The following is a 25,053-nucleotide window of genomic DNA, read 5'->3' as shown; positions in this document are numbered from 1 at the left end:
ATGCGATGAGTGAGGCAGACAGTCTGTTTTAACTGGCCATTTCTGGAGCCAGTTCCGAACTGGTATGAAAAGCCTTAACAAAGACCTTATAAAATGGGGTTAGGTTTTTTTATCAGATTTCCTTTTACCTTGCTCATATCCTTCTTATGAGCTGAATACTGTAGTCCTCCTGAGAGCAAAATTCCCATGGACATCAGGCTATATATAAAATCCTTTTAATGCCCTTCACAGCAAGAAAGTATAAGGTGCTGTTCTCTGACTTGTATAGCGTAAGGCCGGCTGAGTTTCTGAGAAATCGTTTCAGTGGAACCGAGTGCCGCAGACGCAGGCACGGCACGAGCCAGTACAGCTTCCTCAGATGCCCCGGACTGCTCTGTTCTAGACTCCCGAGGATTTGGCTCTTACTCCCCTCCAGAGTGGAAAAGTTGCAGTATTTTGGTTAGGTAGCAATCTCAGAAACAAAGTCTGAGGGCAGCAGATGGCAATTTCTGGAAAATCAACACAGGCACCAGTGAACCAAATTCAATTTATTATAACTTCATAGCTGTTCTCCACATTGCCTTGCATCTGGGTTTTGGGGTTTTTTGCTAGCTCTTGTTCTATAAATCTCCACCTTTGCAGGATTCTTTCAGTAGCGTTAGGCAAGGAAAGGGCATCATACTGGTTTTGTTTTAAATATGCCTATGAGTGAGTCAGGGTAACATTTAAGACAAGCACACCTTGGTCTCTTGAAGTGATTAAAATGAGGACCCTTCCATGTCAGTGCTTGTCAGAAAAGACACTTTGGGCTTTCCCAGGGACTGTGGCTTTTGAGGATTTTGCAGGCTGCCCCATGCCAGATGCGGGCAGCGTTTGGAGAACGGCTAGACCTCCAGGCAGGAGTTTGGGAGCTCCAAGCCCACCCCCAAGTTGCGTGTTGGAGCATGTCAGGGTTCTCCTCCAGCCCACACGACTAGGTTTTCCCTGTATGGAAACTGTGGCATGGACCCACATTGCCAGAATCCTCCCCGGAAATTCTGGATGCTCTGACCTGGTTTGCCATCCAGGGGAGCGCGCGCGGGAGTCCTGGCCTTGGCAGGTTCGGCCTTGCAGGTGAACGCCAAGGAAGCGTGCGTGTGTCCTGGCTCCGTGGCAGACCTGGCAGCCAGCCCTGGAGGTGCAGAACTGCCGCAGTCCCAGCGCTGGCGCGGACACTGAATGAAACATTGCAGGAGCCGTGAACTATGCAGTAAAGGGGAGAGTTTGACATTTAAACCTCTCTGGCTAGTTCTCGTGCACAGCGCTAGGTAAGGATAAGGCTTGAAATCACATTGGTCCTTGCAAATTCATGGTCCAAAGGTTGGTCTAGTCTCATTCCTGTAACAGAGAAAATAATGCAGTAATCTCATGTAGAAGGAAAATAGCAAGGTGACCATGACAATTTAAAAAAAAATAAATTTAAGAGCTCTTGCACAGTTTATATCTGTAAAGGGAACAACTAGCTTGTGTGTTCTATGGCTTTAGCAACAACAAACTATTTTATCAGTAAGTTCAAATATTTTTATTTACCAAAGTAGGATAGCTTCTGTAATTTCAGAAATGGAAGCAAATTTATTTCATTGCTATAGAACAGTTGATGGTTTGGGCACTTTTCTGCAGCACAGGTTTTCTTTTCAGGCAAACATTGATCTGGATGGGAGAAAGTGTGTTATATGCATTAGAAGAATAATTATAGAAGGAAGAGCCTTCTGTGGGAAAACAGTGTCTCCAACAACTGCCGTTCTCTACTGATGGCTTGTGTCAGCGTAGAGCCGTGTATTTCAGGCACTGGAAGTGGACTAGGCCTGTCTGTGAGAACCAAGTTTCAAATAATCGTGTTGCTGTGTGTCTCAGCGGTGCAATGAAGGCTAAGTCTAACAGAGTACAGTATTAGAACTACATTGTTAATAAATGTTTGCCAAATTAGGGGTGTTCAAAATGGTAATTAGCATTGCAAATGGGATTTCAACTGTTGCCCTTTTTTAAGTGAAGGTGCAAGTTTCAGCCAATTACAGGTTGTACAAACGTTAAAAGAAGACAGCAGCAGTGAACAGTGTGTCTTAGGGTTACGTTCTGATATCAAAGCTAGCCTCTGCCTCAGCCCGTAAAAGCTTTGATCATCATGGAAACCAGTTATGAATATGTCTAGATAATAATCTTCATAAAAATTTGACTATCCTCTGAAGTAAATTACAAGGTGGCTTTTTTACTGTTAAATTCTGATGGAGCTCACAATATGCTAGGTGTACCGCATGGTGTTATAGGACTCTTTTCTGTTTCAGACGTTTTATGCTAAGATGTGAAAATGAACATTAACAAGGTTTGTGAATAGTAGTATATCATTTGCTGTCTGACCTACTAGTATTTCTACAGTTGACAAACATTTGAGGGTGAAAATGAGCACGCATAGAGGTAGTCTCTTAGTCTCTTAAAATATTAACATATCAAGCCATTAAAAATAATTCTTAGAAAGATAACAAATCACTCCTGTAAACTGGAAGCAATTCACAAGCTTGCTGACAAGCTTGCTGATTTTTTTTAATACCAAGTTGCCTGTGTCATATGATACAAATTACTCCAAGCCCTAACAGCAGGTGAAGTTCGAATGCTGGAATTCATCTTGTCTTCCTGTGCAATGTGGTGGTTTCTAAGCAGTGATTCCATAACTGTGCCGAAGGGTTAAACTAAAATGCACAAAGAGTCGTCACTTGCTGATGGCTTTTTATACAGCTGCCAAACAGTATTTCAAATGGGGAATTCCTTAATCTTCTTTCAAAACCTACCTGTTTAGTTCCTCTTTCCAGATTTTGTGGTCCCTGCCCCTGCTTTAGCAGGCAAAGCAGCTTGTGGAGATTCTTACTAGATAAAACTTTATTTTAAGAAGTTGTAGTGAGATGTTTAGAAAAGTATTACAAATCTTGGTTACTCTGATTCCTTGCATTCCTCTCAGCATTTCACAGTAGTTTAGAACAAATTCTGTGCTCATTCAAGCAAGAGACTTAAGATCAGGGGATGCTTCAGTGAGTCCCACAGCTACAACGTTGTCAAATCAAAGTGCAGTCCCGAGCAAGCCTTTACTCCTGCTTTCCTGCAGCTATGTGCCAGCTAAATCACAGACGTTGTATATTTAAAACAAAACCTAAAACCCTTAGTCCTGAATTTCCTAACCACATTCCTCTATTGCTCTGGCATCATGTTCGTGTGATGGACTAATCAGAATGGTCTCTCCCTTGCCTTTGCATACCAGGAACATCAGCGTGCCTTACGGAGAGGAACTCTTTCCTTTACATTTCACACATCATTGGCAGTGCTAATTTTGATGGATTCTCATTTCTTTTTTTGCTGTCTGAGCGGCATAAAGGATAACATAAAGCAGGAAGCCAGCAATATTTGCAGAATATAATTGCAGGATACAGTAGGTACGAGGAATGGGCATTGCTTCTCATGTAAATGTTTCTCTTCTGAGTAGCTGAGACAGAAATGCCAGAGACAAACCTGACGCAGTTGTTACCTCCACTAGCTGTGAATGGTGCAGAAGTATACCCGATGAGCATTTTAGTTAATGCTTTATGCTGTGGTTATGCTGAAGAGATTTGAAATATTAGAGAGGACATGGCTTAGTTTCAAATCATCCAAACATGTTGTCTTTTTACTTAGAAGCTTAGTTCAGAGGGCAAATCAGATCTGTCTTCTAATCTACTTAGCCTCGCTAGCACTAGGTAGAGGGGGAGTTGCATGGTTTTCTTAATGTAGCCAGTTCTTAACTACTGCAGTTTGTTTCACGTGTGATAAGAATACACTGTTGGATCATGTTCAACTTGGCATCCACCACAACTGCCACGTCTTTCTCAGCAGAGCTGCTGCTCAGCCTAGTCTCTACTGACACACCACTTCTTCCACTCCACATTTGATAATGTTTTAAAGCTCTGTGTCATATAAGATCTGTATTCTACTTATGCTAATTAAGCCACCAGCTTCTTCCATTATCAATTCCACTAGCTACTGCAAAGCACCTTTTTCTTGCCTCTAGAGATTTTTCGGGAATGTGGGACTTCTTTTTGGACTTTGGCTGGAAGTTTTCTTGTGGTATGCAACTGGTATAGTCCTGAGCACAGTGCAAGAATTTGACTCAAAAGATGTGCATCAACCTCTGAATGACACTTCTAAGCCTTAGCACTGAAAAGATCGAATCATGTAGTCACTGCATGTTTCTTCTGCCTGAAGTCATAATTAGCTGGCCAAGAAATTAGCCCTGGTAAAGTCAGTATTAAAACCATCTGGGGCTATTGAGTACCTTCTCATTCTAAAATAAATGACTGAAGCTGAATTGTTCTTCATTTGCTGACATTGAAGTCCTCCATCTGCAATGACAACCTTATTATGTTACTCTTGCTGGTGTGCACTGATACAAAGACTTATACAAACTGTAAGGTTATTTTCCTATGACGGCAAAAAAACATGCTTCTCTGTGACATGTCATGTTTATTCCTTTGTTGTTATATTCTGAACCATGACCAGCTGGAACTTCATGTGAGAAAACTCATTATTTAGTTGTATTTTTTGATAATCCAAACTGAGGTCACCGAGAGCTTGCTAGGGCCCTCGATACCACCACAGGAAAGATTTCTCTGGTTATAGGTTTGCTAGAGACCTTCTTTGCTTTGAACTGTTAATGATGGATTGCTGATGAGAGTGCAGATGATTGTGCAAGAATACTTCCTAATTTGCTTGCCCCATGCAGCATGCCTGTATTTCTGTGGAGGTGAAGAGATGAAGGGAAATATTATCCAACTGCTTATATTCACTGTCTCTATATGTTGTCAGTAATTATATCAATACAGGATTATGACACATCTGTCTTTTAGCTATTTAAAGAGGCATTTGATAGGTAATTTTTAGTCATTAAGTTCAGGGATATTGTTAAAAGGCTAATAAATAAATCTTTATCAAGTTGGTTATACTACTGATTTTAAAATTTACAATAGCTTGTGGGTACATCTTCTTGATTCAAATCCATGTGAAAAAAATACAAGATTAAGTAACAAGAAACCTTGTTCAGGAGAGTTTGTGAAGGAAAACATATGGCTTATTAATCTTCCATTATCCCCCTTCAGGCATGGAGATAGGTAATGAAATATGTCCTTACTCCTCTGCTTAATGCTGCTTCTGCTGCAACTCAGCTTGAATCCTGCTATTTGTCTGTTATGTTTGTACAAATGAATGGGCAGGAAGGGGACAGAACAGAGAGGGAATGAGGAAAGCTGTGGCTCTTTCCCAGCTGTACACAGCCGGAGAAGTTGTCCGGGTGCAGAGAACTGAAGTATTTTACTGTCAGAATGAGGAAGGAGAGTACCATGGCTCTGGGAGTCTCTGACTTGAAAGGAGATCACTTTTGCTCTCCTTTTTGGGGGTGATGCAGCTAAGTACCTCCCTTGAAAACACATTGAAACAGTACCATCGGGCCTCTCCGTTTGCTATTGCTTTGTCATACCCTTACCCTGGCTGCCCATCTATTCAGACGCTGCGATAAAACACTACCTCGTAACACATGACTGAAACAAACTGTCCCTTTTTAAATTTAGGAATCACTCAGAACTTCCCTCCTGCCTTCAGACTTGCTTTGGTATTAGTTTGGTATACTATGTTATAGTCCATGTTGCATATTAACGGTCCTTAACCTCATAAAAACTATGTTTGACACCTCCTGCTTCATTTGCATTTCATGTGCTGTGTGATGGCTTGCTACAAGAATTTATGCTGATGAAAGTTACCCACGATGAAAAGTGCGTCTATATAACTGTTGTATCACAGCTAGAGAGCTGTAAGCATACAGGGAAAATACTATCCAAAAGAAACTTGTGTTACTGTAATTACATACTGCAAAATAAATAATCTAACATTCCTCTCATGTTGTATTTTTAAAGGGTGAACCAGGTTTCATTGGTCCCCAAGGAGAACCTGGGTTGCCAGGGCTACCAGGAACAAAGGTAAGGGTAATTGGCCAACACTCTGGTGCGAAGCCCTTAAAGCCAATGTCAGGTTCAATTTCCTCAGCACGTAGCAGAGACTGAGACCGTACTAACAGAGGAAAACGTGGAAAGTCATATTTCATGGACCAGTGCTATGATACATGTGTCTTTGTACTGATGCCCTCAAACGATGTGAAGGTAGATGTTATATCTATTCATAACTTAAGTTCATCCATTGCCTTTGTTCATGTTGGCATCCCAAAAGTCATGCATTCAAGAAGCAGAATATGTATGACTGAAGAAACTATATTTTCATAAATGTTTTTTTTAGAAAAAAAGTTTGAAAGTGTGTGCAGGTATTGGAACTTTGGTACTACACACCAGACTCTGAAAGTACAGATCCACTAAACCTGTATTTTTTTCTTTCTTCCTATGGGATTTTTTTTAGCCACTGTATGGCAAAGTTAGAATATTATGAATCCTACAAACAGTCTCACAGTTTGGGATCCTTTATTCCAGCCCTTTCAGAATAGGGAAAAAAATACCTTACAAATCCCATTTCCATTTTGAAGCCCTCTTCTTTTGCCTTCAAGAAGACTGTATTTACTCAGGGGAGAGTTCCCCAACCCATTACAAGTCATAGATGAGCTTGAAAATGTTGCCTTCTGATGGTTTGGTTTCTTTGGTCGTGCTGAGTTGGTGGTGTGCTGAAGACTGCCCTGTATTTTGTGATACGTATGTGTATCTGTTGCAATAGGGTGACAGAGGAGAGGCAGGCCCTGTTGGGAAGGGTGAGCGAGGTGAACCTGGAATTCCTGGACCAAAGGTCAGTCTGATTTTACATTGGAAATGTTTTGTTAGTTTTACACCTATGAACACATCTTTTCCTGCTGAAAAATAGAACAAAAACTTGGTGAGTGAGCTTTTAAATGAAAATGCTGTCAAATACTCCAGTTGGGTCTGGAAGACAATGCCAGTTTTGTGTTCACAGCTGTGGAACTGCAATCTGAATGGACTCTTATTTGGTCTACAAAGTAAAGACACTACCTACACGTACTGTCATGGAGTTGGCCTAATTCATTCCAGCTAAAGTCCTGACCTCCAGGTCCCTAATTTTCAGCATCGGAGTTTGAACTCTTTGACCAGTGCAGCTATTGAATGCAGAGAAAATCCATTTTGCATGCTGTTTTCTAACTCTGTAAGAGAGAGATCTTTCTAACTACATTTTAGCGTTGTCTTAGTATTTTCCACTGTGTGAATACCATCAAGTTTTCCTTTCCTAATACATCTTGAAAACCACAAGGCAGATTACCTAGCTGGCTCCTTGGCTAGTTAGTATTCACCTGAACCATTGGGAAAAGAAGTTGTGGCAACAATTTATTTTAATCTCCTTATTTTAGGATATTTAAGTATCTTCTCTATCTCTTAGCTATCGTTTTTCAGAAGCTGTGGAATGATGTAGGTCATTCCTGCAAATCGGTGTTAATGATGTCTACTCTTTACTAATGCCAATGCTACTTTTCCTTTGGAAGGATGGAAGCTGTGGCCTTGGCATGTTGGTCTTAAAGAATGTATTACCCTGGGTGCTATTAAAATCAGTGCCTTTACAGATTCATTATCTTGGTCATATAAAATGAAGTGTTTCTGCTGTTCCATACTGTAGTTAGTCATTACTAATTTCTTTTTCTCTGCATTCCCATTTCTCTATCATTTTTCTCCTGTCTGTCTTCCTTCAAACAGGGGAAAACAGGTGAACCTGGATCTAGAGGCCCAAAAGGGTCGAAGGTTAGTAGTAAAGAAACTGTCTTTAGTGGCATAATTAACACAATGATTTTTATGATAAATTATTCGTAACATTTCACAGAAACTTCACTTATCTCTTTAAAAGAACCTGTAACAGTCTGCAGTATTCTTTATAAGTGAAACCTCCTGACTTCCAGCTTTAGCTGTTAGAGTTGAATCCAGTGTGTTTTAAACACTGTCATTCTAGTTCTTTTTCTGTTATAACATCTATTTCACTCTGCTCTGGTTTCCCCGTGCAACTTGGTTTCTCTCTGTGTAACTGAGGTGGGTTCGTCCTCCCAGATGCCAGGAACCAACACCTGATTAAGCCTGCGGAGATTTAATCGGTTTTCACAGTAATTTTGTGGATCCGCACTTTGGTGGGTTAGGAATCAGCGGTATGCCATGTACTGCAGGCTGAGATATGCTGGCTAGAAGTCCTACAAAGGCAAGACTTGTAGGTTACATTACTGTTTTACCTACTTTAAAAAACTGCTTTGATTATATCTATCTATCCATCCATCCATCTTTATATGGATACAGCTGGTTCACATATATTTAGAAAGAGATAAAATATATGCTTTTCTATTACTTCATCCGCTGTGCAAATACTGTGCTCACTGGACTTCTTCGTGTTATATTATGCAGTCAAAGCAAAATGAAAATACATTTGGTTAGGTGGTTATTGAGTTTACTGTCAGAATAAAGGAGACAAGAAAATGCAGGCTGGTAGGATACTGTTTGCAGCACTTGTAAGGTCCTTGAAGAGCAGCCCATTCACAGTGCTTAAGGATGTGATTAGATAAGTGCCACTTAACCTCATTCATTCTCTCCAGAAAGAAGCATTGGAAAGTGAGGGACCTGATGAGGGGATTAAAGGATCAGAGTGGGAGTAGAAGAGTAAATCAGCCTCTCGTGTGTCTACAGTAGCTGAGTACCTCCCAAATGCACCAAAAAGATATCCCCTTTAATTCCCTTTTTATCAAAAAAGGAGGTACGATTTTCATTTTACCTGCATACCTGTCTTGAAAATCTGGCCCACAGAAGTCAATCTAGTGGTTGGGAACTTCATTTTTTTAACAATTCCAATGACATGTTCACTAGTTGCTGCCAAGGCAATGCTGAAAGGAAAGGCAGATGGCACAAGCTTGATTATCTCCTGCCACCAGCCTGCTCTGCATATTCCCTCATTAGCCCCATGAAAGTTTTCTGTGTTTTCTATTACCACTGGTGAATTAATCATTCTTCCCTGACTCGTACCAATGTTTTATAGATTTCAACAGGAACAAAAGTTGCAGTTCTTACCCAAATTAATGTTGAGTAATATAAAAACATGAGAGCTTGCTATGAAAGTGGCTGTGAAATGAAATGAATCGTAGTCACTGGATGTTGGGTTACGAACGCATACATGTTTGAAACCCCCTCCATTGCTTGAGAGATATTACCAATAGCCAGGAAGAAAAAGCTGTGTGCAAGATGGTAAAGATCTTATGCCTGTTGCAGTAAGAAAGTAAAGGAACTCTAATGCTGATGGTAATGTTGTGTTTGTAGGGGAGGCAAGGACTCGGAGCAGGGAAGTTCAGAAAGTTAGTGGAGTCATGGTCGCAGAAAGACAAGTTTAGACACTTTGAAACACACCTTTGAAGAATCTGTTGAGTGTTTTCAGTCTTCAGACTGAGTGATTTCATTTCTCTAGCTTTCTTCTAAAGCTTTTGATAATAGTGCCATTACCAATAGGGAAGTTATATCAATTACTTAATTGCTAATCCATCTTTTATTGGTTCTTTGGGATTTCTTATTCCAACCCAATACAGCACTCGGTAACAATTCACACAGATGCATCATTGTCAACCCTGCCACTCGACAGATTTTGCAGGAAATTTTTCTTTAATTAATTTAGATTCACATTCTGTTTATGATGAGAGGCGTTTTAAACCAGTTTATTTAAGGCGAACATATTTAAAAGGGAAGAACTAAGTGATATATTGTCAAATGGCATATCTGTTTTCAAATATCGTTTTTACATAGGGTGATACAGGTGACAGAGGTGACATGGGATCTGCAGGTCCACGGGTAAGTCTACTTCTCACTTCAGCCCTTTGTTTTGTACTCTTAGGTTCAGTCCACACTGTGAATTGAAATTGTTGCAGCAACTGCAGTTAAACCAGTGAAAGTGGGCACTTGACTGGTGGCACGCGTGTTGCTAACTGGCCTTTAACATGAATGGCAGCCCTTGCTTCTGTTTGAAGCAGTCTCCTGTTCACGGTCCCCAGGCAGGGTGGTAGATGCCAGATGTTCTGACATTGTTCCCAGCCAATACAGAACTACAGTACAGGAACTGCTTAAATATTTAACCTCAGAGGTTTCATATATTTGCTTTCCTGCTGCAGCACAAGTCACTGGGTATTGACTTGATTGTTTATAGTTACCTTTTTAAAAAAATGATTTCCTTTAAAAGCAATCTTTAGTTTAATGCTAACTTTTGTGGTTTGTAGTAATATATTGTAAGTACCACAAGATTCCAACACCGCACAATCAAGTCAAAGCATGTGTCAGTAGTTAAGTGTCTAGAGCAGTCTTTGGCAGGTGTCTTAAAATTTTTATGGAAAATATATTACAGGGACCACCTGGACAGAAGGGTGATCAAGGCGCAACAGAGATAATTGATTATAATGGCAATATCCATGAAGCACTGCAGGTATGCAAACATGACAAGGCTGGAGTGGCGCAGTCCGGTCTGGGAAAGAGCAGTCTGACATCATTCATTGTATTGCTCTTTTGTGTAGGCCTTGAAAACATTTTGGGTGCAAAGATTTGCTGAGCTTTTTAATCAGGAATCTCTTTCTATATTTGGAAACCAGGTTTGCTCTTTGGTGTTAGACAAACTGTTTCCTTGATACAATTTAGCTGAGTGAATTAGTTTCATTTCCCCTGGAGAGTGTTGACGTCATCTAATGAGGATAAAGCTGATTCATTGCTGGCTCTGGTGCTTAACGCGCTGAATTCATGTAATAAACCACATACATAGGTTCAACAGAAGTTTCTGCTTTTCAGTTCATGTAGCATAATATTGACACTTCTTTTTTTCCTCCTTTTCCTCCTCCTTTTCCTATAAAATGCAAAGAGCAGAATATTTGAGATTTGGAAACCATGTAACGTGGTTCCATTAGCAAGCTGTGGATTCAATCAGCAACTTGAATATGCTAAATAGAGCAAGCACCCTTCTTCCCACTTACTCATTTCCAGAAAACTTATTTTGACTGCTGTGCAGAAAAGTGTGGAGGATTAAAGTGGAATTACAAAGAGAATGAATGAGTGTTTGCATAAAAGCGAAGTATCAAGGTGACATATGTCATTGCAGTCAAGGTGATTTCCATTGGGGTATACTCAGATGCAAATTCTGTGCAGTATAACTCCACCACAGTGAATGGCTTGCTTATGTGCAACTGAAGACTGAATTCGGCTCATTGTGCAGCTGATCATTTTCTCACTGAAGCCGCTGAACTTTTTGTCTTGCATTTACTCAGTGGGAGTGGATAGATGTCTGGCCAGTCATTCGGTTTTCAAGACTCTTTTGAACAAGAAAAAAAATCTCACTGCCTTTACTAAAATCTAAAAGCCCGTATGTTGTTAAGGCTAAGTCCACTCTTTCATTGTGAGCGTTGTCTATGGGGAAGTCTACATAGGCATGTTCTGAGGCTCTGCATTATACCTGTCTCTTTTGGTTTACCCTTAAGGGAATTCAAACACACAATTTTCAGTCTTTTAAATCACTCCCTGAGTTAGATGCCTAAAGTAGCCCAAAATTAATGTTGCGTATTACCAGACACAGACTTACCAGGGGCTTTAGCCCCTGTATCTCCTGTATTCTGTCTTTGTATCTTAACTCTGGCATCAATGTTCCTTTCAAGCTTCCTCAGAAAAGCTGCAGCACATAAAGAAGTCTTAAAACGGGACTAAAGCCTATTGTGGTGGTTGAAACAGATGAGGAGGCTCTTATCCCATTGTAAATCATTTCAAATGTCATCACCTTCTGATCCAGGGCAACAAATAATTTATATTAATGGGAATGGCTGCGCAAGGATGGTGTAAGTAAGATTATATAGGATCAGTCAAAAATATCCTTGCCGAATCCAGCTCAGTCCTTGCAGATGGGGAGCACCCATTCCTACATCTCCTGGTGCCAAATTCTCAGGGACTCTGAGATTTGCAGCTCTTCCGTAGAAGCAAATGAGACCTTTCAGTGCTCAGCACTGAGCTATGAACTTGCACAGAATTTGGCCGACTGATTTAAGAAGCTGACAAGAGTTTGCAAGATCTGGGCTGCCTGTCAGCTTTTTTAGCATTTAGTAATAAACCATCAAGCAGCCCAGAAGCTTCAGGACAATTTGCCTTGTGCCTCCTACTCAATCCCATGTGTCAGTGGAGAATAAGATGTCTTGGTCCATCAGCACTGAAAATTGTGATCCTAAAATTATCACCATAGTTCAAGCAAGACCCCTGCTGACCCGTATGTTGCTTTCACTTGGAGGACCAGATACAAAGTGTGCGTCTCTATCGAAATTGCTCTTCAGGCCTATTCTGCAGAATTTCCTAAGGCAAAAGGCAGTAGCTGCAAAAGTTTAACCTTTGCAGGAACTACAGGATATTTAGATATTAAAATCTGAATATGCTGCTGAAAAGGAACCCATTAGCGTGAACATGCAAACACTCATTTGCAATGGTTATTTTAGGTTTTCATGTTAGATAAACTGAATTTTTCACTGTTTTTAAAATTCTTGATATATTTCCATAAATATGTTTAAATGCAAAGGTCATCTGTTAGAGACTTTTTTTTTTCCCCAAGTACTTTGTATTGAGCAGGTTCCAAACTTTTGACAACAGTATACACTATTGCACTGGCAAATGAAGATTCTTTTAAAGCTTAAAACAGAAGATTTGCAAACTTTTGTTTGCACATAGGAAAACAATTAGTGAAGCTAAATATTTCTTGTTCCTTATATGCCAGTAGGTTCTTCACAGGCAATAGGAAAGGATGTGCTAGCAGCAGTATTTTGAGGTTTTACTCTGTTTAAAAATATAGACAAGCATTTTAATTAGTTTGAAACACTTTTTCACTTGCTTTTAGATTCTCCTTCGGCAAAAAATAGTGGCGGGTCAATATATTTTGCCTCCTTCCATGATGAAAACGTCTTTTGCCTTTCCAATCATTTAAAGCAGAATTGTAGTATATATAGCTGAGTTCCTGGGCCAGCAGTTTTGGATTTAGAAATTAACTTTTTTCATACATCTGACTTTCTATATGAAAATCAATGTTATGTCTCCATTCTAGGAACTGTACTTGTTAATTAAACAGTGGTGCATGACCTCCAGAGATTGCAAAACATGGGGCAAGCCTTTTATTCATCTTAGGATACCAACTCATCATGTTATCTTAAAATGTTTAAAAAAAACTTTTGAAGACTTTTGCTATTATTTTCCTATTAATCATCATTTATTTGATTGCTTAAATTGTACGAGAAGCTGCAGTCTTCACCTGTGTAGAATCCTGACTCCCATAGAAGCCAAGTAGCTAGTACAACACTGGGAGTTAAGAATAACGTGCTTTTCACTCTCATTTTTTTTGGATGCGTGGTGTATCCCAGATGCAGCATAGGTTTTGTGGAGATGCTAACCTGTAGCAAGCAGAATAATTTATATCCTTGTTCAATTCTGGTAATGGTGTCTCTTTTTAATACATTTTGCCAACAGAGGATTGCCACCCTGACTGTCACGGTAATTCCTATCGCATGATTTACTGTGTGTTGTAGAACTTCTCCTTTGTGTCATAGCATGTTCATAAATCTGCCAGTTCAGGATATGTCTTCATTGGATGTTGACTCTGTTCATCATCACATGTATTTATTGATTTGCTTAGCGTTCCCATAACAGAGAACCCATTGTTGAAAGCCATTCCACAATGGAACCACTTCTGCTCCTGCTGAATTAATGGCAAAACTTCACTTAAGTAGAAGACCAGGAAAATATGGAACTCAGTATTTCTGTAGGTACACATCTAGGCGGATAGCTTCTTAGGAATTTTTGGTGTGTGTTCCCATCTCTGTGTGTCTACATGGAAGTCGAGCGAAAACATGAAGCAGGATTTGAGTACGAAACAATTTTCTATTATCAACCTTATTTTCAGGGCAGAAATTAAGTTCTTGCAAATTGGCTTGTGAAGAAACATCATTTGGGAGTTTTCAGATCAGATGCAAATTACTTTATGAAAAAGACCTGTCTCAGTTAACTATAGATAAGTAAAGCTAAGTGGAAAGCCCAAGTATGAGGAATCCTCTTGTCCCATCTTATCAGATCTCAGAACTAAAGATAAATTTTCCAGCACCTGTCCCCAGAATGCGCGGACGACTGAACACTCCAGTGCTCTTACTCCAGCCAGTTTCTGTGGGAGGTTTAGCCACATCAGGCCGGACGCAATTTTGGAGAATACTGACGCCGGCTAGGAGATGCTTATAGTATTGCAGGTTCAGCCTCCCCTCAAAGGTGCAGGCTTGATATAAGCAAATTATTTTATTCTTCTTTTTGTTGCAAGTTGTTCTCTGCCAGATTGCTGTTAGTCCTATGTACAAATGCTCTGTCTATATTAACGGAGGGGATTTTAAAATATTTTTTTAAAGCATCCCCGCTGTGCACCATCCAGACCGATATGTGATACGTGACACTGTGTCCACAGCCTGAGGTAGAAATGAAAGAAATAGTTGCAACTTATTCCATGGCAAATTCACAAAGCACTGGGTATCCTCAAATGCACTTAGCATCTTTTAGCAGAATCCTCTTTGCAATCAGTTGGAGATTTCTCCTGAGCTTGAATTGGTTTGGATCAGGATGTAAGGGCTGGCAAATGTGGCTGAGGTGAGTTTTGGTCTCCTTGCCGTGAAGAGGAGCTTTGCCATTTCATCAGTGGGAGCAGCAGGACTTCATTATGAAATATGAGCTGTACTGTTATTTTAACATTGGTTTTTGTGGTACCCTTCTGTTTGGTGAGAGGTGTCATAGATTAACCACTTGTCCATAACTGGTCTTGGTCCCCTTGTGTTAAAAAGCTAACCCATTTTGTTACCATAGCTATATTAACATTCAGCTGGTGTTTACGTGGCAAGACCTGCAGGAACTAAAAGCTGAGAGGTTTCTATGTTTCTGTTTAGGGGCCACCAGGACCACCGGGACCCCAAGGGCTGCAAGGGCCAAAGGTGATCTTCCTTATTTTACCCATTGTATCTTAAGGGTGGAGGTATTTTCTGCTTTTTTAACTGACGTGTGCACACAGGTACGTGGAGCTCTCCTGTACAGCATATTTAACTGTAATTTTACCAAATGTGGCATGTTTCAAACTTTGCGTCCTAGCCTTTTGAAATGTAGCTTTCCAGAATAGGTGCTTTCTTTAGCTGCCACACAGAGATGCTCAGCTGAGAACCAGCAAAATGAATCAGTACCAAAACAGGGCAGAAGCATCTCCCCCAGGGATCTGCACTGAGGCTGTTCCCTAGGACTGCCACTGCAGAGGGTGCTCTGTGTGTTTGCAAAGGGGCTGCGCAACCAGACAGTCGCTCCTGCGCATCGCTTCTGGCTGCCTGGGAGTGAGGTAGGCAAAACAGCGTGCGCAAGGCGCCGCTGGCCCACAGGATGACTGCGTGTAAATGCAGCTTTTATATTACAGTGGTGCCCACCCAAATAAGCACAGTTTTCTAATCTCAGGACACATTAAAACGTGCACGTGTGGGCAAGAGTCTGGCTGCAAACTCAAGCCTGCTAATCCCGCCTGGCTGGTGCTGTGTGTAGTACCAGAACTATTAGCGAGCAGCCCACACAGAGACAATGAATACCATATGCTGCACTGTTCTATAAAATTTAAATAATAAATTTGCCTGGACTTTAAAAAAAAAAAAAGGTGTCGCAGTTAGTGGACTCTCCTTAAATTGGTTTTAAATTAGTTGAGATAATTCTCCTATTTCTTAAATGCAGCATATATCATATCTTCTATCAGTGACTCTAAGCTCTTCCAAGAGTAAATACGTGTTTCTTCAATAACAATACTAGATGTTTCAATTTTAGGCTTCATCCAAGGTACCATATGGAAATACATCACATTATATGTGTTAATTGCTTTGAGAAATTGTGAGAAACCAGGTTCATTCTTCTACATGAAAACTGATAATGGAATACACAGTTAAGTGTGCAGAAATGGCTTTCTGCACTAGGATCTACCCAGCATTTCTGCAGCCTGGAGTATGTTGTAAAACACAGAGGAGTTGGAGTGTGGAAGAGGTTGTGTTCCTTCACATGGGTGAGCATTCCCATTCAAAATTAATGACGTAAAGCAGAATTCAACCTTACAGGAGTTTGTTTCCAGGATCATAGTCTCTAGCCATCAATGTAGCTTGTTTCCTTGGAGAATGCTATTCAGGAACTGGTGCGTAGGGCAATGTGGTGGACGTGAATGCCTTCACTGAGTGATTTATATTAGCCAGGGAAAGAAAACATAAAGTCTTTATCTACCCTACATATATCGAGAGCTGTGATTCCATATTTATTATAGTAACTGACACAAAGTTTCCATTGGATTAGGGCATTTTCACCAGGCTTCTAGGGTTTCTTCGTTTTTTCTTTCTTCTTATGCACTTGTGTGGCCTTTATGCAACCCAAAGTTGGCCTAATCGGCAGGGCTATTTATCCAACATGTTGCATACAGGTATTGTATATATGCTGTTCCTTTGGACTGAATATTCTCTGGTTTTCTTGTTGTTAATTATGGCAATTTACGAATCTCAGACATTACAATTCAGTTTAGTTCATTTAGCACTGTCTCTTTCCTCTAATGTCTGGGACGATTGGGATAATCCAATTCCATCTTATCTTTTGCAGGGTGAACCAGGATCCCCAGGAACTCCAGGAGCTGATGGGGAGCAGGTACGTTATGCATAAATCATGTAGTGCGGATCATGTGAGCAACCATAGGTTATTTCAGGAGATTATTTCTGTGATCCCAAGTTGTAGCTTAGACTTCATAATCATAATAATATGATAGTAATTAATAAAGATCATTATTGTGTTGCTGCATACTCTGCAGTCTAATAATGGCTGCATTTCTACGTATCGATAGCAAAGGTCAATGCATAAAATGACTTACTCTGCTTATTAGGATCAAAGCTAGAATTCTGTTGGTGACTCTGTTTTTTCCACGTGACTTGCTGAATAAGTACATATTTTAGGGTCCTAAAGGCTCAAAAGGAGATACAGGTGATCCTGGAATGCCTGGAGAAAAGGGAGGAATTGGGCTGCCTGGCCTGCCAGTGAGTATGAAAAATGAATTAATTTTAGCTAAAATGTTTGTATTTTTTCTCTCTTCCACTCTCAGGAATTTTCAACAGTGCTGATAAATTGCAAATGGGGCAGAAAGCACTGGAGAGGAAAATTCTGAGATTGTTGTGCAGCTAATCTAGGAGGAGGTGTAAGATTGTCAGAATTTTTCACTCCACTTACGGTCAAACACAATATTGCTTTGGGAAGAGAGAGATTAGTTGGCACACTGATCAGATTTGTACCTCTCTTGTAATGTGTAGCACAACTTGGGCAAGTGTAGCTTGTAGGAGAAAGGAGCTATGTTTTGAACACTTCTTAGGAATTTCAGATGGCCTAGACTGAGGAGGGAGAGAAAATGCAGCAATATTTATGGGATGCATTCTTCCTATTCCTATATACGTATATATCTATGTACAAATGAAATTTCTCAGTGAAAATAGAAACAATTCCAAAAATGTATCCATAGTACAATATATCATGAATGGAGTGCCAACTTAAGGACTTGTAAATATGCCACAACTCATATCTGACAATTTAAAAGCATACCTTTACATTTGTTAACAGTTGTCAATAAAGTAACACCAAAATGTAAAAAAGGAAGGAATTCCTTTGTATGTGTGCTGTATTGTTCTTTTCCAAAAATTGTCGTAATTTGCAAATAAATATTATCATTTCTAGATTGATTGCTAATACGATGAAAGCTGTTTATAAATGCTGGTTTGTAATGATTTTGTAGGGAGCCAATGGTATGAAAGGCGAAAAAGGAGACGTTGGTTTGCCTGGTGCCCAAGGCCCTTCAGTAAGTCTCAGCATGCTGTTGCAAGGAACGTAGTAGTCCAGCAACGGTTCTCCTGCTTTTGATTCTGAACAATACCTCATATTCATGACTGATCTTTCCTGACATCCTTGATGGTTCCTACACTTGAACTTGCAAAATATTTTTCTTCTTTGAATAATTATTTGCCCTTTTGCGAATGAACAGACTTCTGGTCATAGAGCTAAATACTCTTTAAGAAATTCTAAAGATATAATCCTGTTCTGTTCTATTCTCTCACTACCAATGACAGTCCTGCTCCCCTTCTGGCTCTGTAAAGAACCAAAAGATAAATGCTTTGCAAGATAAAATAGAGAGACAAAACTGATGAAAAAAAAAAACCAAAACCAAATCTCTCTCTACACCTTGTATTCTGGGGATCTCAGAAAGTTCAATGAGAACCAGACTAGATGGACTTCAGAGATGTCTGGAATAGTGACGTGTGACCCAGGATAGAGACTAGTTTTACGAGACAGGACATTCTTCTGATTTTTCAAAGCATTGTAATGGCATTTTTAAAAAAAAAAAAAAAAAGAAAAAAAAAGCACCTCCACACACAATACCTTTATGATATGGGTGATTAACATTATCAGAGCACAGTAGGTTAGGAAACCTCAGAGCAGAAATTAACTACCATTGCCTTGTCAGTGGTGACATGCCCTGGGTATTTGGAGCCGTAGCTGAAATGAAAATTAGTTTGTTACAAATTGATTCACTAACTCGTTCGTCTTGTTTTCCCTTGAAACAAGGCTTGCAGTTTTTAGGAGATTTCACAGATGATGGAATCTCTGTCTTACGTTGCAAAGTTCATTTTGTTGCCACTATTGCCATCGCCAACAGCCAGTGTAGCAGAGGGGTTGTGTGCAAGTCTGGAGATGTGATTTAGCATCCCTGCTGCCACCTTGCAGATTACAATAAAAGCCCTTTGGGATTAAACCCGGGAAGAGAGGCGATATTGAACCGTAAATATCATCATCAAATTCTCTTCCATGGATTTGTTAGGAACACAGAAACCAGCACAGAATATGCACGCACTAGATGCTGAGCAACCTGATTACCTGTTTTAAAGACTTTAGGGAATTCTTGGTACAAGTGGGCTAAATGAAAAAAAAAAAAGGAGAGACAAAGGGCAGTTTTGAAAATATGCCAAACCCTAGGTTGAATTTAGTATCTTTTCCATTCATCTGTATTGGGGAGGAATAAAATCACACATCCTCTTCTTCTGTTTCTGTGGATTATGTAGTACAGAGACAGCTAAGGAGCACATACCATAAAATATTAAAAGTTCAAGCATCCCTGCTCAGTACTGTTTGTTTTAGAGAGATTATTTTTTTCCCCATAGTGTCTTAAAGTGTATCTTAGACCCTAGGAGTAAGAATCAGGAGACAGGCACGCTGCCATATGGCACAGGCAACTCTACGCTTCAGGTACCCTGTCTTTTGAATCGAAGTAATTCCCACTCCTAAACCCCTTTCTAGATATGCTGTCAATGTGCACCGTTGCATTGCTATGTTTGTAAGTGCTTGCCAACAGAAGAAGACTCAGTCTGACTTTTGATATTTGTGAGGGCGTTCTTTACTCTGTGTGATTTAATGCCATCATTTTTTATTTCTAGGCGATAGGACCCCCTGGACCACCAGGGCCACACGGCCCTCCAGGACCTATGGTAAGCTCGGGAGGAAGAGCGGGGCTAGAAGGGGCTTCAGCCCTCTTGTCATATTAATGCCCACATAATAGAAGTGCTGTGAGACTATTGTCACCGTTAGAGAAGGACCTCATTTAGGACCTTTGCTGCATGTCTTGAAATTCATAGGAATTAGAGAAACAAATTGCACCTGCCTATGTTAGTGTTAACACGCTAGTGCTCTGGTTCCTTCTCTGATCAGGTGTTTACAGTTGCTTTATAGGCAGCTGCATTTCATTTGTGAGGACAAAAATACAGGTGTAACTCGCACCCCTATAAAGCAACAAACTCTTAAAAATTTGTGGCATCTTTTCATAATGAAAAATGGTATCGTTATTTTCAGGGACCTCATGGACTGCCTGGCCCAAAGGTAAATTAATGGCTGTCTTGAATAGTCATGTGCTTGATGTCTGCAAAGTGTCACGCTTTGTTCTTTAATGCATGCAGCTATGTTTTGTCTTATGTCTCATTTAATAAATGTTTCTGATATTCTTAAACCTTAAAGCAGATTTTAATATTAACAGATAGCTTAAAAGCTTTTAAAATTTTCTGTGGTTGTTTCTGAATAGTATTTCTCCTGAGCATTGGCTGAATCCATTCTTTGTATTAATATTTGTGATGGTGGCACTAAATTATTTAGTTTCCTGTTTACGGGCAAGTTACTCACCATTGCACTCGCAGTTGCAATTACTGTTGAACTCAGAGGCGTGTTATATGCTCAGGAAAGGAGTCAAATAAACTCTTCTTCATTTATGCTCTCTTGCATCTCCTACTTCTTCCAGTATGAATGGCCTTGCACCTTCTTAGGTGCCATGTACTTTGCTGACCAGTTCCTTCACACATTACGCAAGTTCCCCACCATAAGCTCATTTTCATGTTTTCCACCCTGGAATCCCTGATCAGGCAGGTCTTCAATACTATTTGAACATTTTCCACAGCGTAGTACGTGCAGATACACTGTAGGGACTCTCTAAGCCCCAGAAAACAGCTCAGGAGGGGGGAAGTGGGTTTTGGCACAGTTTGGGTATTTTAATTTGTGCTTAAATTCAGTAATCATCACCAAACTAAAATTCAGTGTGACACTATAGCATAGCATTCATTAGGGCCAGTGCTGTTGTCAGGCACGATCACTGTTGTTCCCTAATCATATGTACCTTTCTCAAAAAATAAGTAAGAGGAGGAGGGGGGTTTTGGTTTAGTTTTTGGATTTTGTTTTGGTTTTTTAAGGTGTGAGACAGAAAATCACAGGTTTGAATCGTTATGAGACTGTTTGTGTTACCTTGGCGTGAGAAGCCTGAGTCATAAATCATTTTTTGAAGTCAAGTCTGTTCCATCTTAGCACCAGCCCTGCCTTACCTCAGGCTTTTGGCCCGAGACTCGGGCTTTTGGGAGATTTCTCAGGTCTGTTTCCAAAACTTCAGCGGTTTCAGTGCTACCGCTCTGAAAGTCACATCGCGTCAAATAGAAGAAGAATGAAGAAATAGCTGCTTAGGCAGGGTGCAAAGCAGGCAGATGATGTCTGGAGTTACTTAAAGCAGCGGACTAGGTTCTATTCAGATTTAAAAAAAAAAAAAAAAAAAGAATATGATATAAGGTAACATAATACATCAAAGAGAAACATAGGAACAAGGCTGTGGGGAGCAGCCTGGATGAAATAGCCGCGTATTTCTCTTTCCCAAAAGAGACAGGCGTGGTCAGTACTCTTTTTGACTGGCCAGCCCTCAAGGTGAGGTAGTTTTTCATGATGCAAGAATGATTTATTGGCGACTCCAAGCCCACCATTCTCCTCTCAGTGATGTTTAATGTCATAGCCTATGCATAATTTAACAATCACAAGGAGACAAGTGCCATTTCTTACGTTGTTTAAACTTCTCTGTATGAACACAGAAACTATGGACCTCCCAAATAGCTCGGCATTGTGTAAGCTATACTGCTGCTTTTAATTTGTCACTGGTTAATTATGTATGCTTAAAGGTTTAAAATATCTTTATGTAAGATTTTGCTGCAAATTCCAGTTTGCCCTAAGAAAAAACATTGCTTCCTTACAAAATGTACTTTTCAGGAGATCCCACTGTAGAAACCTCCAGTTTTATGGCTTATTTTTCTGCAAGTTTTGTTTCAGTTTGAATTATCTGCATAGGGTGGTTTATGGGATTTGAGGAAATTCCAAAAACCCCTGAAACTCATGCTTAATTCCAACCATCTAACTATAGTGATAATTATGAGGAAAAGATTCAGAAGGATCTGTTGCTCATAAGTTTCCTGTAGGTTTTTTTCACACAGATTTTAAATCTCCAGCAGACACCTCCCAAGTGCTTTTGCTCAGTACTGTATCAGTATGTAAAGTGCCCGTACGCTGAGAAGGTTGAATTTGTGTCCTCGTTTCAAACTGGAATTTGCAGCCATTTCTGAGACTGGATTCTTCTGTCCCGGCTTAAACACCCATTATAGCACCAAAAATTTGGCATTTATACTTTTACGTTTAGGGTGAACCAGGGTTAAATGGTCTTAAAGGATTGAAGGGTGAACCAGGTCAAAAGGGTGACAGAGGGCCCCTTGGTCTTCCAGTAAGTAAAAAAACCAACTATTCAATCTCAGTGCAAATCACAAACTTCTCTTTCTACTCCTGATGAACAACTCTGGTTTACTCAACAGCATACACAGAATATACCATGTTAGAGCAGAGCATCAGTCTTGTTTTGCTTTACCCCAAATCTGTGCTATCGTCCAAAGTAACGTCCTGTAACACCCAGTGCCGTCAGGTTTTTTTTGTTGTGTGTCAGTTGAAAGTGTTCAGTGTCACAAGGATGCCATCACCCCCATTACATTAGTCACATTGTTATTTAAGTGTTGTATGGTGTTTGCGTTTAAAAAGGAATCCTCCCTTTTTCCCCTCTCCGTATCCTCAGTTGTTCTTCCTCTGTTTGCACTTCTGCAGTTAAAATAGAGAAGTCTAACTGAGGAAAATTAAAAACTGGCTTAGGGAATTTTATTTTTTTCTCATTCATTAGGGAGGATGGATTTTTACTTTTGCCTTGTTCTTTAGAAAATTTCCATTCTGAGTGTTTGGCATAAATTTTGTCTTAGAAAGAAATGAAGGACCTTAAAAATAAATTTTCAAATGGAAACATTATAGTTCTTAAAATTTAGGTTGACAAAAGAGAAAATACTTTGTGTGCATACTTTGTGTGTTTGAAAGCACTCTGAAAAGTTAGTTTTATTTGTTCCTCACAAAAAAGAGTTCATTTTTCCCTTTTTTTGTTTCTTTTTTAGTGTGAGGGTTACTCCATGTGATTACATTGTAAATAGTCAAATGGAGGAAAAAAGATTTAGTTGACCCAAAGGAACCCAAACCCCTCTAATTAATATTTTCAAGAATTATGTTCAGGGCCTCTGGACAAGGTCAGCTTCACTGAGAACTTTAATTTATTTTGAAAAAAAAATCATTTTCAAGTTGACAGTTACAGCTATGTAGAGAGGGAGCTTTTGAGGTCTGAGCCAACCCCCTGCAAATGACTGAAAGAAAGGAGAAATTTTTTGTTCCGCCAGAAAAGTTTGTTCTAACCCAGAGCAAAATATGCCATGAGTTTTTTAAATTTATATAGATGTCGTCTTGCTCCTGCTTGCTACTTTTTCTAAATGTCATTTTAAGGAGCAAAGCCCAAGTGTTTGACTTTCTAAAGACGGCTCATTTTTACCGATAGTGAGGTTTTTTTCTTCTTCTCTTCTTCTTTCTTTTTTTTTTTTTTTTTTTTTGGGGGGGGGGTCCCCCCTAGATTATTCCCTATGTCCCAAACAATTTTGCCCCCCCCCGGCCCCAGCATTACTGGGATAGTCGAGCAGATCTGTCCCTCCTGCTCTGTTATTCGCATAAAACCCACCAGAGGTCAGCCCCTCCCCAAGGATGCTGAAGCAAACTGCCCGAAGTGCCGGGTGCTGTCCGCTTCCAGCCCTTGACTGTGCTCTGAACTGGGAGTTTATTGGGAAAACAGGAAATGTGATTGTCTCCCGGGCTCTTGGAAATGAATGAGGCCATTGTAGTCGGGATCCAGATTTTGTTGGCCGCGTACCGCAGTATTCTTGCACTTCAATGCTTCCTATCACGGTTAACATACGTTTTTCTTTCTTTGTGTAGTGTAGTATTCAGTATTGTCGTTATTTACAAATTAGAAAGTATGCAAGTAAATTACAAAGTAAATATTTGCGTGTTAAGGCTCAAAAACACCCTAACATCTGGTGTTTGGAGCACTCCTATAGCTTGACCCTATTCTGGTCTAATACACTGTGACAAGAAGGCAGGGGTGGGTCCGTGACGTTACACTAATGTGAGAACGGAATCAGGCTCTTGATGTTTTATGTGAATTTTTAACTAACATGCTGTAGTAATGTGATACCCATTCCAGAACCCTGTCACAACTTGTACTGTACGTTTGAATTATGTTTATTCATCAGCACCACTTACTAATCTCACGTTCTTGTCATTCGTTGTTGTACCCATCATCCATGCTTCCACCTAACCACACAGGGAGCATCTGGCTTAGACGGAAAGCCAGGACCCCGGGTGAGTCCCTCGTCTTTCCGTGTCGCTCTTCGTTAGCCAGTCCGTGTGCCTTCCAGCGGCTCCGCCGGCCGTGCTCACACACGGCACAGGGGAAGGAAGGCCAAACGCTGCAGGCGTTTTCCATGCTGTATGAGATGGGGCTTCCAGCAGACTCTTAGGGCAATGTGTGGGGGAAGGAGAATGCAATTCTCTATAGAAGGAGCTCTGGATCTTAAAAAGGCAGTTTGGTTTTGATTTTTGGTTGGATAACTGCCTTGGTTGGGGTGCTTATTTTCCTGAGTAAGGTTAGGGATTTGGTTTACACGAGTAAGCATCCTTGTTTAATGCTAATATGGAATCAGTGAAATGGGTGCAGACGTGCTGGGGTTCTGCTGCAGGCATTCTTGAATTTAACATAAATGTTAAATTCTTTGCTTTTTATAATGATAAAGAAATGGATAAAGTGAAAGAGGGGTGAAGTTATGTATTTGAAGGCTTCTGTGAGATTCCCATTGATCATTGCAACAGGTAAGTCCACCTTACTGGTGGACATTTCAATTTAAAAAATAATCAAATGGTTTTTTTAAAAAAATAATCTTTGTTTGGCCCATTCCATTTTTCCTGGCAAAATTTCTTTGAATAAATTTAAAATCTTTGTCAATCCGATGACTTCCATGAATAAAGTAATATCCAACTAGAAGATGGATGGGTTACTCCATAACAGGAGAGCTTATAGGTGGAATTTTGAAAGCCAAATGGATTTGTTTGGCCAGGTCCCATCACAAGGAAGTCTGAATTTTCAACCAATGAAGACTGATTCCATGTTAGTTCTTGGCTAGAAGACAACTATTAAAACTAAAGGCTTGTAAGAACAAGACCTCTCTCTTAC

The 25,053-nt window shown here is 40.1% G+C and overlaps 1 protein-coding gene across 1 annotated transcript in view; it reads left to right on the top strand.

The window, feature by feature from the left end:
- Positions 1-25,053, top strand: part of COL25A1 (collagen type XXV alpha 1 chain) — a 321,239-nt gene that overhangs the window by 278,098 nt on the left and 18,088 nt on the right. Inside the window, exons 21-34 of the mRNA XM_059818218.1 lie at positions 5,943-6,005; positions 6,745-6,813; positions 7,728-7,772; positions 9,798-9,842; positions 10,390-10,467; positions 13,521-13,544; positions 14,972-15,016; positions 16,689-16,733; positions 17,036-17,116; positions 17,863-17,925; positions 19,556-19,606; positions 19,968-19,994; positions 22,111-22,191; positions 24,150-24,185. Of these exons, the coding sequence (XP_059674201.1) occupies positions 5,943-6,005; positions 6,745-6,813; positions 7,728-7,772; positions 9,798-9,842; positions 10,390-10,467; positions 13,521-13,544; positions 14,972-15,016; positions 16,689-16,733; positions 17,036-17,116; positions 17,863-17,925; positions 19,556-19,606; positions 19,968-19,994; positions 22,111-22,191; positions 24,150-24,185 (753 nt within the window). The remainder of the gene's footprint in view (positions 1-5,942; positions 6,006-6,744; positions 6,814-7,727; positions 7,773-9,797; positions 9,843-10,389; positions 10,468-13,520; positions 13,545-14,971; positions 15,017-16,688; positions 16,734-17,035; positions 17,117-17,862; positions 17,926-19,555; positions 19,607-19,967; positions 19,995-22,110; positions 22,192-24,149; positions 24,186-25,053) is intronic.

The sequence above is a fragment of the Gavia stellata genome, chromosome 5 (genome assembly GCF_030936135.1).
Source record: "Gavia stellata isolate bGavSte3 chromosome 5, bGavSte3.hap2, whole genome shotgun sequence".
NCBI classification, from domain to species: domain Eukaryota; kingdom Metazoa; phylum Chordata; class Aves; order Gaviiformes; family Gaviidae; genus Gavia; species Gavia stellata.
This window is presented reverse-complemented; position numbering and strand designations above follow the sequence as displayed.